Source organism: Salvelinus alpinus, chromosome 4 (assembly GCF_045679555.1).
Source record: "Salvelinus alpinus chromosome 4, SLU_Salpinus.1, whole genome shotgun sequence".
In the NCBI taxonomy this organism is placed as follows: Eukaryota; Metazoa; Chordata; class Actinopteri; order Salmoniformes; family Salmonidae; genus Salvelinus; species Salvelinus alpinus.
This window is the reverse complement of record NC_092089.1, coordinates 13,579,421-13,592,783: the sequence shown is the minus strand read 5'-3', so window position 1 is coordinate 13,592,783 and position 13,363 is coordinate 13,579,421. Positions and strand designations below refer to the sequence as shown.

At 47.5% G+C, this 13,363-nt stretch overlaps 1 protein-coding gene across 4 annotated transcripts in view; it reads left to right on the top strand.

Annotated features, from left to right (window-relative positions):
• Positions 1-13,363, top strand: part of LOC139572869 (oxysterol-binding protein-related protein 10-like) — a 144,924-nt gene that overhangs the window by 119,639 nt on the left and 11,922 nt on the right. For all 4 annotated transcript variants that reach the window (XM_071395694.1, XM_071395691.1, XM_071395692.1 and 1 more), the window contains one exon: positions 1,018-1,819. In XM_071395694.1, coding sequence (XP_071251795.1) covers positions 1,018-1,819 — 802 coding nt within the window. The remainder of the gene's footprint in view (positions 1-1,017; positions 1,820-13,363) is intronic.

Here is a 13,363-nt window from a genome sequence, read left to right as displayed (position 1 = left end):
GTACAAAAGGGAAAATAAATAAACATAAATATGGGTTGTATTGACAATGGTGTTTGTTCTTCACTAGTTGCCCTTTTCTTGTGGCAACAGGTCACAAATCTTGCTGCTGTGAGGCACACTGTGGTATTTCACCCAGTAGATATGGGAGTTTATCAAAATTGGATTTGTTTTCAAATTCTTTGTGCATCTGTGTAATCTGAGGGAAGTATGTGTCTCTAATATGGTCATACATTTGGCAGGAGGTTAGGAAGTACAGCTCAGTTTCCATCTCATTTTGTGGGCAGTGTGCACATAGCCTGTCTTCTCTTGAGAGCCAGGTCTGCCTACGACGACCTTTCTCAATAGCAAGGCTATGCTCACTGAGTCTGTACATAGTCAAAGCTTTCCTTAAGTTTGGGTCAGTCACAGTGGTCAGGTATTCTGCCACTGTGTACTCTCTGTTTAGGGCCAAATATCATTCTAGTTTGCTCATTTTATTTGTTAATTCTTTCCAATGAGTCAAGAAATTATCTTTTTGTTTTCTCATGATTTGGTTGGGTCTAATTGTGTTGCTGTCCTCTCTCTCTCTTTCACCTCTCTCTCTCTCTTTCACCTCTCTCTCCTTCTCCCTCCTCTCTCTCTCTCTCCTTCTCCTTCCTCTCTCTCCTTCTCCCTCCTCTCTCTCTCTCTCCTTCTCCTTCCTCTCTCTCCTTCTCCCTCCTCTCTCTCTCTCTCTTTCACCTCCCTCTCTCTCTCTCTCTCTCTCTCTCTCTCTGTCTCTCTCTCTCTCTCTCCTTCTCCTTCCTCTCTCTCTTTCACCTTCCTCTCTCTCTCCTTCTCCTTCCTCTTTCTGTCTTTCACCTTCCTCTCTCTCTCTCCTTCTCCTTCCTCTCTCTCAACTTCCTCTCTCTCTCTCTCTTTCACCTCTCTCTCCTTCTCCTTCCTCTCTCTCTCTCTCTCCTTCTCCCTCCTCTCTCTCTCTCATTCTCTCTCTCTCTCTCCTTCTCCCTCCTCTCTCTCTCCTTCTCCTTTCTACAGGTGGTACTCCCTACCTTTATCCTGGAGAAGCGTTCCCTCCTAGAGATGTACGCTAACTTCATGGCTCACCCAGACATGTTCCTGGCCATCACCACGGGAACCACCCCAGAGGAGCGCATCGTCCGATTCGTGGAATACTACCTGACCGCCTTCCACGAGGGGCGTAAGGGCGCCGTGGCCAAGAAACCCTATAACCCCGTCCTGGGGGAGAGCTTCAGGTGTTCCTGGGATGTCCCCCGAGAGAGAGTCCACCCGCTGAGGACCACGAGCTCCGTCCCTAACAATACACCCACTTCAAACCCCGCCCCTAACCCCGCCTCTTCCTCTAGAGGCTCTTCCGCTAACCCCGCCTCTTCCTCTAGAGGCTCTTCCCCTAACCCCGCCTCCTCCTCTAGAGGCTCTTCCGCTAACCCCGCCTCTTCCTCTAGAGGCTCTTCCCCTAACCCCGCCTCCTCCTCTAGAGGCTCTTCCGCTAACCCCGCCTCTTCCTCTAGAGGCTCTTCCCCTAACCCCGCCTCTTCCTCTAGAGGCTCTTCCGCTAACCCCGCCTCTTCCTCTAGAGGCTCTTCCCCTAACCCCGCCTCTTCCTCTAGAGCCTCCCGCCGGACAGGGACGGAGAGCGGGGGTGCTCAGACAGAGGACTGTTACCGGGTAAGGTTCGTGGCGGAGCAGGTGTCACACCACCCACCTGTCACTGGGTTCTACTGCGAGTGTAAAGAGAGGAACATGTGCGTCAACACCCACGTCTGGACCCGGAGCAAGTTCCTGGGCATGTCCATCGGAGTGTCTATGGTCGGGGAAGGTGAGCCTCACTGCACAGTACTGGATCTAGTTAGGACTAGTCTGTTACTACTGTTACTAGGGGTTACAGTGAACAGCACCTACTGAGAGCCCGCTATACAGTAGTTATGACTAGGGGTTACAGTGGACAGCACCTACTGAGAGCCAGCTATACAGTAGTTATGACTAGGGGTTACAGTGTACAGCACCTACTGAGAGCCAGCTATACAGTAGTTATGACTAGGGGTTACAGTGTACAGCACCTACTGAGAGCCAGCTATACAGTAGTTATGACTAGGGGTTACAGTGTACAGCACCTACTGAGAGCCAGCTATACAGTAGTTATGACTAGGGGTTACAGTGTACAGCACCTACTGAGAGCCGGCTATATAGTAGTTATGACTAGGGGTTACAGTGTACAGCACCTACTGAGAGCCAGCTATACAGTAGTTATGACTAGGGGTTACAGTGTACAGCACCTACTGAGAGCCGGCTATATAATAGTTATGACTAGGGGTTACAGTGTACAGCACCTACTGAGAGCCAGCTATACAGTAGTTATGACTAGGGGTTACAGTGTACAGCACCTACTGAGAGCCGGCTATACAGTAGCTATGACTAGGGGTTACAGTGTACAGCACCTACTGAGAGCCGGCTATACAGTAGTTATGACTAGGGGTTAGAGTGTACAGCACCTACTGAGAGCCAGCTATACAGTAGTTATGACTAGGGGTTACAGTGTACAGCACCTACTGAGAGCCAGCTATACAGTAGTTATGACTAGGGGTTACAGTGTACAGCACCTACTGAGAGCCAGCTATACAGTAGTTATGACTAGGGGTTACAGTGAACAGCACCTACTGAGAGCCCGGCTATACAGTAGTTTGACTAGGGGTTACAGTGGACAGCACCTACTGAGAGCCAGCTATACAGTAGTTATGACTAGGGGTTACAGTGGACAGCACCTACCGAGAGCCGGCTAAACAGTAGTTATGACTAGGGGTTACAGTGGACAGCACCTACTGAGAGCCAGCTATACAGTAGTTATGACTATGGGTTACAGTGGACAGCACCTACTGAGAGCCAGCTATACAGTAGTTATGACTAGGGGTTACAGTGAACAGCACCTACTGAGAGCCCGGCTATACAGTACTTATGACTAGGGGTTACAGTGTACAGCACCTACTGAGAGCCAGCTGTACATTAGTTATGACTAGGGGTTACAGTGTACAGCACCTACTGAGAGCCAGCTGTACATTAGTTATGACTAGGGTTTACAGTGTACAGCACCTACTGAGAGCCGGCTGTACATTAGTTATGACTAGGGGTTACAGTGTACAGCACCTACTGAGAGCCAGCTATACAGTAGTTATGACTAGGGTTTACAGTGTACAGCACCTACTGAGAGCCAGCTATACATTAGTTATGACTAGGGGTTACAGTGAACAGCACCTACTGAGAGCCAGCTATACAGTAGTTATGACTAGGGGTTACAGTGTACAGCACCTACTGAGAGCCAGCTATACAGTAGTTATGACTAGGGGTTACAGTGTACAGCACCTACTGAGAGCCAGCTATACAGTAGTTATGACTAGGGGTTACAGTGAACAGCACCTACTGAGAGCCAGCTATACAGTAGTTATGACTAGGGGTTACAGTGTACAGCACCTACTGAGAGCCAGCTATACAGTAGTTATGACTAGGGTTTACAGTGTACAGCACCTACTGAGAGCCAGCTATACATTAGTTATGACTAGGGGTTACAGTGAACAGCACCTACTGAGAGCCAGCTATACAGTAGTTATGACTAGGGGTTACAGTGTACAGCACCTACTGAGAGCCAGCTACACAGTAGTTATGACTAGGGGTTACAGTGTACAGCACCTACTGAGAGCCAGCTATACAGTAGTTATGACTAGGGGTTACAGTGAACAGCACCTACTGAGAGCCCGGCTATACCGTAGTTATGACTAGGGGTTACAGTGGACAGCACCTACTGAGAGCCAGCTATACAGTAGTTATGACTAGGGGTTACAGTGAACAGCACCTACTGAGAGCCCGGCTATACAGTACTTATGACTAGGGGTTACAGTGTACAGCTCCTACTGAGAGCCAGCTATACAGTAGTTATGCCTAGGCGTTACAATGTACAGCACCTACTGAGAGCCGGCTAAAGAGTAGTTATGACTAGGGGTTACAGTGTACAGCACCTACTGATAGCCAGCTATACAGTAGTTATGACTAGGGGTTAGAGTGTACAGCACCTACTGAGAGCCAGCTATACAGTAGTTTTGACTAGGGTTTACAGTGTACATCACCTACTGAGAGCCAGCTGTACATTAGTTATGACTAGGGGTTACAGTGTACAGCACCTACTGAGAGCCAGCTGTACATTAGTTATGACTAGGGTTTACAGTGTACAGCACCTACTGAGAGCCGGCTGTACATTAGTTATGACTAGGGTTTACAGTGTACAGCACCTACTGAGAGCCAGCTATACAGTAGTTATGACTAGGGGTTACAGTGTACAGCACCTACTGAGAGCCAGCTATATAGTAGTTATGACTAGGGTTTACAGTGTACAGCACCTACTGAGAGCCAGCTATACAGTAGTTATGACTAGGGGTTACAGTGAACAGCACCTACTGAGAGCCAGCTATACATTAGCTATGACTAGGGTTTACAGTGTACAGCACCTACTGAGAGCCAGCTATACAGTAGTTTTGACTAGGGGTTACAGTGTACAGCACCTACTGAGAGCCAGCTATACAGTAGTTATGACTAGGGGTTACAGTGTACAGCACCTACTGAGAGCCAGCTATACAGTAGCTATGACTAGGGGTTACAGTGGACAGCACCTGCTGAGAGCCAGCTATACAGTAGTTATGACTAGGGGTTACAGTGAACAGCACCTACTGAGAGCCAGCTATACAGTAGTTATGACTAGGGGTTACAGTGTACAGCACCTACTGAGAGCCAGCTATACAGTAGTTATGACTAGGGGTTACAGTGAACAGCACCTACTGAGAGCCAGCTATACAGTAGTTATGACTAGGCGTTACAATGTACAGCACCTACTGAGAGCCAGCTATACAGTAGTTATGACTAGGGGTTACAGTGTACAGCACCTACTGAGAGCCAGCTGTACATTAGTTATGACTAGGGTTCACAGTGTACAGCACCTACTGAGAGCCGGCTGTACATTAGTTATGACTAGGGTTTACAGTGTACAGCACCTACTGAGAGCCGGCTGTACATTAGTTATGACTAGGGTTTACAGTGTACAGCACCTACTGAGAGCCAGCTATATAGTAGTTATGACTAGGGTTTACAGTGTACAGCACCTACTGAGAGCCAGCTATACAGTAGTTATGACTAGGGGTTACAGTGTACAGCACCTACTGAGAGCCAGCTATACAGTAGTTATGACTAGGGGTTACAGTGTACAGCACCTACTGAGAGCCAGCTATACAGTAGTTATGACTAGGGGTTACAGTGGACAGCACCTACTGAGAGCCAGCTATACAGTAGTTATGACTAGGGGTTACAGTGTACAGCACCTACTGAGAGCCAGCTATACAGTAGTTATGACTAGGGGTTACAGTGGACAGCACCTACTGAGAGCCAGCTATACAGTAGTTATGACTAGGGGTTACAGTGAACAGCACCTACTGAGAGCCGGCTATACAGTAGTTATGACTAGGGGTTACAGTGGACAGCACCTACTGAGAGCCAGCTATACAGTAGTTATGACTAGGGGTTACAGTGGACAGCACCTACTGAGAGCCAGCTATACAGTAGTTATGACTAGGGGTTACAGTGGACAGCACCTACTGAGAGCCAGCTATACAGTAGTTATGACTAGGGGTTACAGTGAACAGCACCTACTGAGAGCCAGCTATACAGTAGTTATGACTAGGGATTACAGTGTACAGCACCTACTGAGAGCCAGCTATACAGTAGTTATGACTAGGGGTTACAGTGGACAGCACCTACTGAGAGCCAGCTATACAGTAGTTATGACTAGGGGTTACAGTGGACAGCACCTACTGAGAGCCAGCTATACAGTAGTTATGACTAGGGGTTACAGTGAACAGCACCTACTGAGAGCCAGCTATACATTAGCTATGACTAGGGTTTACAGTGTACAGCACCTACTGAGAGCCAGCTATACAGTAGTTTTGACTAGGGGTTACAGTGTACAGCACCTACTGAGAGCCAGCTATACAGTAGTTATGACTAGGGGTTACAGTGTACAGCACCTACTGAGAGCCAGCTATACAGTAGCTATGACTAGGGGTTACAGTGGACAGCACCTGCTGAGAGCCAGCTATACAGTAGTTATGACTAGGGGTTACAGTGAACAGCACCTACTGAGAGCCAGCTATACAGTAGTTATGACTAGGGGTTACAGTGTACAGCACCTACTGAGAGCCAGCTATACAGTAGTTATGACTAGGCGTTACAATGTACAGCACCTACTGAGAGCCAGCTATACAGTAGTTATGACTAGGGGTTACAGTGTACAGCACCTACTGAGAGCCAGCTGTACATTAGTTATGACTAGGGTTCACAGTGTACAGCACCTACTGAGAGCCGGCTGTACATTAGTTATGACTAGGGTTTACAGTGTACAGCACCTACTGGGAGCCGGCTGTACATTAGTTATGACTAGGGTTTACAGTGTACAGCACCTACTGAGAGCCAGCTATATAGTAGTTATGACTAGGGTTTACAGTGTACAGCACCTACTGAGAGCCAGCTATACAGTAGTTATGACTAGGGGTTACAGTGTACAGCACCTACTGAGAGCCAGCTATACAGTAGTTATGACTAGGGGTTACAGTGTACAGCACCTACTGAGAGCCAGCTATACAGTAGTTATGACTAGGGGTTACAGTGGACAGCACCTACTGAGAGCCAGCTATACAGTAGTTATGACTAGGGGTTACAGTGAACAGCACCTACTGAGAGCCGGCTATACAGTAGTTATGACTAGGGGTTACAGTGGACAGCACCTACTGAGAGCCAGCTATACAGTAGTTATGACTAGGGGTTACAGTGGACAGCACCTACTGAGAGCCAGCTATACAGTAGTTATGACTAGGGGTTACAGTGGACAGCACCTACTGAGAGCCAGCTATACAGTAGTTATGACTAGGGGTTACAGTGAACAGCACCTACTGCGAGCCAGCTATACAGTAGTTATGACTAGGGATTACAGTGTACAGCACCTACTGAGAGCCAGCTATACAGTAGTTATGACTAGGGGTTACAGTGGACAGCACCTACTGAGAGCCAGCTATACAGTAGTTATGACTAGGGTTTACAGTGGACAGCACCTACTGAGAGCCAGCTATACAGTAGTTATGACTAGGGGTTACAGTGAACAGCACCTACTGAGAGCCAGCTATACATTAGCTATGACTAGGGTTTACAGTGTACAGCACCTACTGAGAGCCAGCTATACAGTAGTTTTGACTAGGGGTTACAGTGTACAGCACCTACTGAGAGCCAGCTATACAGTAGTTATGACTAGGGGTTACAGTGTACAGCACCTACTGAGAGCCAGCTATACAGTAGCTATGACTAGGGGTTACAGTGGACAGCACCTGCTGAGAGCCAGCTATACAGTAGTTATGACTAGGGGTTACAGTGAACAGCACCTACTGAGAGCCAGCTATACAGTAGTTATGACTAGGGGTTACAGTGTACAGCACCTACTGAGAGCCAGCTATACAGTAGTTATGACTAGGCGTTACAATGTACAGCACCTACTGAGAGCCAGCTATACAGTAGTTATGACTAGGGGTTACAGTGTACAGCACCTACTGAGAGCCAGCTGTACATTAGTTATGACTAGGGTTCACAGTGTACAGCACCTACTGAGAGCCGGCTGTACATTAGTTATGACTAGGGTTTACAGTGTACAGCACCTACTGAGAGCCGGCTGTACATTAGTTATGACTAGGGTTTACAGTGTACAGCACCTACTGAGAGCCAGCTATATAGTAGTTATGACTAGGGTTTACAGTGTACAGCACCTACTGAGAGCCAGCTATACAGTAGTTATGACTAGGGGTTACAGTGTACAGCACCTACTGAGAGCCAGCTATACAGTAGTTATGACTAGGGGTTACAGTGTACAGCACCTACTGAGAGCCAGCTATACAGTAGTTATGACTAGGGGTTACAGTGGACAGCACCTACTGAGAGCCAGCTATACAGTAGTTATGACTAGGGGTTACAGTGTACAGCACCTACTGAGAGCCAGCTATACAGTAGTTATGACTAGGGGTTACAGTGGACAGCACCTACTGAGAGCCAGCTATACAGTAGTTATGACTAGGGGTTACAGTGAACAGCACCTACTGAGAGCCGGCTATACAGTAGTTATGACTAGGGGTTACAGTGGACAGCACCTACTGAGAGCCAGCTATACAGTAGTTATGACTAGGGGTTACAGTGGACAGCACCTACTGAGAGCCAGCTATACAGTAGTTATGACTAGGGGTTACAGTGGACAGCACCTACTGAGAGCCAGCTATACAGTAGTTATGACTAGGGGTTACAGTGAACAGCACCTACTGAGAGCCAGCTATACAGTAGTTATGACTAGGGATTACAGTGTACAGCACCTACTGAGAGCCAGCTATACAGTAGTTATGACTAGGGGTTACAGTGGACAGCACCTACTGAGAGCCAGCTATACAGTAGTTATGACTAGGGGTTACAGTGGACAGCACCTACTGAGAGCCAGCTATACAGTAGTTATGACTAGGGGTTACAGTGGACAGCACCTACTGAGAGCCAGCTATACAGTAGTTATGACTAGGGGTTACAGTGGACAGCACCTACTGAGAGCCAGCTATACAGTAGTTATGACTAGGGGTTACAGTGGACAGCACCTACTGAGAGCCAGCTATACAGTAGTTATGACTAGGGGTTACAGTGAACAGCACCTACTGAGAGCCAGCTATACAGTAGTTATGACTAGGGGTTACAGTGTACAGCACCTACTGAGAGCCAGCTATACAGTAGTTATGACTAGGGGTTACAGTGTACAGCACCTACTGAGAGCCAGCTATACAGTAGTTATGACTACAGCTGTAGGTATCTCTCAGTTACAATAGTGTTTTTTATGTTGCCGTTGGTGATCCGTCATATACTGTACAGTAATAACACCGATGACAGGTTCCGACTGTTACAATAGTGTTTATTATGTTGCCGTTGGCGATCCGTCATATACTGTACAGTAATAACACCGATGACAGGTTCAGACTGTTACAATAGTGTTTATTATGTTGCCGTTGGTGATCCGTCATACAGTATTAACACCGATGACAGGTTCCGACTGTTACAATAGTGTTTATTATGTTGCCGTTGGTGATCCGTCATACAGTAATAACACCGATGACAGGTTCCGACTGTTACAATAGTGTTTATTATGTTGCCGTTGGCGATCCGTCATACAGTAATAACACCGATGACAGGTTCAGACAGTCTGGGGTTGATAAGAGGTGACTGACAGAAACCTTGTCATCTCTCTGTTTTAAAGTCCCTTAATCACATTACAGAGTTTAATTAGCTGAGTTTAATGACGTTTTAGGCTTTAATATCTTGTGCTAATCCAAAGTAATGGCGTTAAGATTGAAAGTGGCATATAATTGTCTGACTGGCAGCGTCCCGTCGAGCGGGCTTCGTGAGGCTTGGGAATACTGTCGTGAGTCGTACCACTGGAGACTGTGTGCAGAGCGCTGAAGGAAGGCTTGGGAATACTGTCGTGAGTTGTACCACTGGAGACTGTGTGCAGAGCGCTGAAGGAAGTCTTGGGAATACTGTAGTGAGTTGTACCACTGGAGACTGTGTGCAGAGCGCTGAAGGAAGGCATGGGAATACTGTAGTGAGTTGTACCACTGGAGACTGTGTGCAGAGCGCTGAAGGAAGTCTTGGGAATACTGTCGTGAGTTGTACCACTGGAGACTGTGTGCAGAGCGCTGAAGGAAGTCTTGGGAATACTGTAGTGAGTTGTACCACGAGACTGTGTGCAGAGCGCTGAAGGAAGGCTTGGGAATACTGTCGTGAGTTGTACCACTGGAGACTGTGTGCAGAGCGCTGAAGGAAGGCATGGGAATACTGTAGTGAGTTGTACCACTGGAGACTGTGTGCAGAGCGCTGAAGGAAGTCTTGGGAATACTGTAGTGAGTTGTACCACGAGACTGTGTGCAGAGCGCTGAAGGAAGTCTTGGGAATACTGTAGTGAGTTGTACCACTGGAGACTGTGTGCAGAGCGCTGAAGGAAGGCATGGGAATACTGTAGTGAGTTGTACCACTGGAGACTGTGTGCAGAGCGCTGAAGGAAGTCTTGGGAATACTGTAGTGAGTTGTACCACTGGAGACTGTGTGCAGAGCGCTGAAGGAAGGCATGGGAATACTGTCGTGAGTTGTACCACTGGAGACTGTGTGCAGAGCGCTGAAGGAAGTCTTGGGAATACTGTAGTGAGTTGTACCACTGGAGACTGTGTGCAGAGCGCTGAAGGAAGTCTTGGGAATACTGTCGTGAGTTGTACCACTGGAGACTGTGTGCAGAGCGCTGAAGGAAGTCTTGGGAATACTGTAGTGAGTTGTACCACGAGACTGTGTGCAGAGCGCTGAAGGAAGGCTTGGGAATACTGTCGTGAGTCGTACCACTGGAGACTGTGTGCAGAGCGCTGAAGGAAGGCATGGGAATACTGTCGTGAGTCGTACCACTGGAGATTGTGTGCAGAGCGCTGAAGGAAGGCTTGGGAATACTGTCGTGAGTCGTACCACTGGAGACTGTGTGCAGAGCGCTGAAGGAAGGCTTGGGAATACTGTCGTGAGTCGTACCACTTGAGACTGTGTGCAGAGCGCTGAAGGAAGGCTTGGGAATACTGTCGTGAGTCGTACCACTGGAGACTGTGTCCAGAGCGCTGAAGGAAGGCATGGGAATACTGTCGTGAGTCGTACCACTGGAGACTGTGTGCAGAGCGCTGAAGGAAGGCTTGGGAATACTGTCGTGAGTCGTACCACTGGAGACTGTGTGCAGAGCGCTGAAGGAAGGCTTGGGAATACTGTCGTGAGTCGTACCACTGGAGACTGTGTGCAGAGCGCTGAAGGAAGGCATGGGAATACTGTCGTGAGTCGTACCACTGGAGACTGTGTCCAGAGCGCTGAAGGAAGTCATGGGAATACTGTCGTGAGTCGTACCACTGGAGACTGTGTGCAGAGCGCTGAAGGAAGGCTTGGGAATACTGTCGTGAGTCGTACCACTGGAGACTGTGTGCAGAGCGCTGAAGGAAGTCTTGTCACGTTCTGACCTTAGTTCCTTTGTTATGTCTTTATTTTAGTTTGGTCAGGGCGGGAGTTCTATGTTGTTTTTCTATGTTTTGTTCTGTACGTTATATTTCTATGTGTTGGGCCTAGTATGGTTCTCAATCAGAGGCAGGTGTCAGTCGTTGTCTCTGATTGGGAGCCGTATTTAGGTAGCCTGTTTGTCATTGAGTTTGGCCTAGTATGGTTCTCAATCAGAGGCAGGTGTCAGTCGTTGTCTCTGATTGGGAGCCGTATTTAGGTAGCCTGTTTGTCATTGTGTTGGGCCTAGTATGGTTCTCAATCAGAGGCAGGTGTCAGTCGTTGTCTCTGATTGGGAGCCGTATTTAGGTAGCCTGTTTGTCATTGAGTTTGGCCTAGTATGGTTCCCAATCAGAGGCAGGTGTCAGTCGTTGTCTCTGATTGGGAGCCGTATTTAGGTAGCCTGTTTGTCATTGAGTTTGGCCTAGTATGGTTCTCAATCAGAGGCAGGTGTCAGTCGTTGTCTCTGATTGGGAGCCGTATTTAGGTAGCCTGTTTGTCATTGAGTTTGGCCTGGTATGGTTCCCAATCAGAGGCAGGTGTCAGTCGTTGTCTCTGATTGGGAGCCGTATTTAGGTAGCCTGTTTTTCTATTGTGTGTTGTGGGTGGTTGTTTCCTGTTGTAGTGTTTGTTTCACATTTCAGGACTGTTTCGGTTTTCCGTATTATTCACTTTGTTGTTTTGTAATTTTAGTGTTCAGTTTTAATAAATTAAAATGGACACTTACCACGCTGCGTATTGGTCCGATCCTTGCTACTCCTCAGACGAAGAGGACGAGAACCGTTTTACAGGTCTAAATATGTATTCTTTATGATCAATTGTTTATTGAAAAAGCTAAACATTCCTGAAAACGTTTATTTATGTCTTTTTATATTGCAGAACACACTGATCAGATTCATCGCTTCTTCTCCACATTGATATCAAATAGTCCACCGTTAAAATAAAAGTTTTTTTGCCTCGTAAAAACTCTGTTTCATTGAATGATAATCAAAGGAGTTTCTGACTTTATGCTGTCCTGAGTCTCACGGACAATTAGTCCTCTCAGTAATTAGGACAGCATGAATTACTAACGAGGACGATCTCCTCTGTCTCCCCCCTGAGTCATAGCAGATATGCTAATGAAACCAGGAGAGAAAACACATATGGTGAGGGGGTGGTGTGTGTGTGTGTGTGTGTGTGTGTGTGTGTGTGTGTGTGTGTGTGTGTGTGTGTGTGTGTGTGTGTGTGTGTGTGTGTGTGTGTGTGTGTGTGTGTGTGTGTGTGTGTGTGTGTGTGTGATGGGGGAGGTGTGTGTTGTGGTTGTCAAATCAAATCAAATCAAACTGTATTTGTCACACGCGCCGAATACAACAAGCGTTGACTTTACCGTGAAATGCTGACTTACAAGCCCTTAACCAACAGTGCAGTTCAAGAAGAGTTAGGAAAATATTTAACAAATAAACTAAAGTAAAAATAATAAGAAGTAACAGAATAACAGGCTGTAAGTATCTCTCGGGCTGTAGGTATCTCTCAGGCTGTAGGTATCTCTCAGGCTGTAGGTATCTCTCAGGCTGTAGGTATCTCTCAGGCTGTAGGTATCTCTCAGGCTGTAGGTATCTCTCAGGCTGTAGGTATCTCTCAGGCTGTATGTGTCTCTCAGGCTGTAGGTATCTCTCAGGCTGTAAGTATCTCTCAGGCTGTAGGTATCTCTCAGGCTGTAGGTATCTCTCAGGCTGTAGGTATCTCTCAGGCTGTAGGTATCTCTCAGGCTGTAGGCAGCTCTCAGGCTGTAGGTATCTCTCAGGCTGTAAGTATCTCTCAGGCTGTAGGCAGCTCTCAGGCTTTATGTGTCTCTCAGGCTGTAGGTATCTCTCAGGCTGTAGGTATCTCTCAGGCTGTAGGTATCTCTCAGGCTGTAGGTATCTCTCAGGCTGTAGGTATCTCTCAGGCTGTAAGTATCTCTCAGGCTGTAGGTATCTCTCAGGCTGTAGGTATCTCTCAGGCTGTAGGTATCTCTCAGGCTGCAGGTATCTCTCGGGCTGTAGGTATCTCTCAGGCTGTAGGTATCTCTCAGGCTGTAGGTATCTCTCAGGCTGTAGGTATCTCTCAGGCTGTAGGTATCTCTCAGGCTGTAGGTATCTCTCAGGCTGTAGGTGTCTCTCAGGCTGTAGGTATCTCTCAGGCTGTAGGTATCTCTCAGGCTGTAGGTATCTCT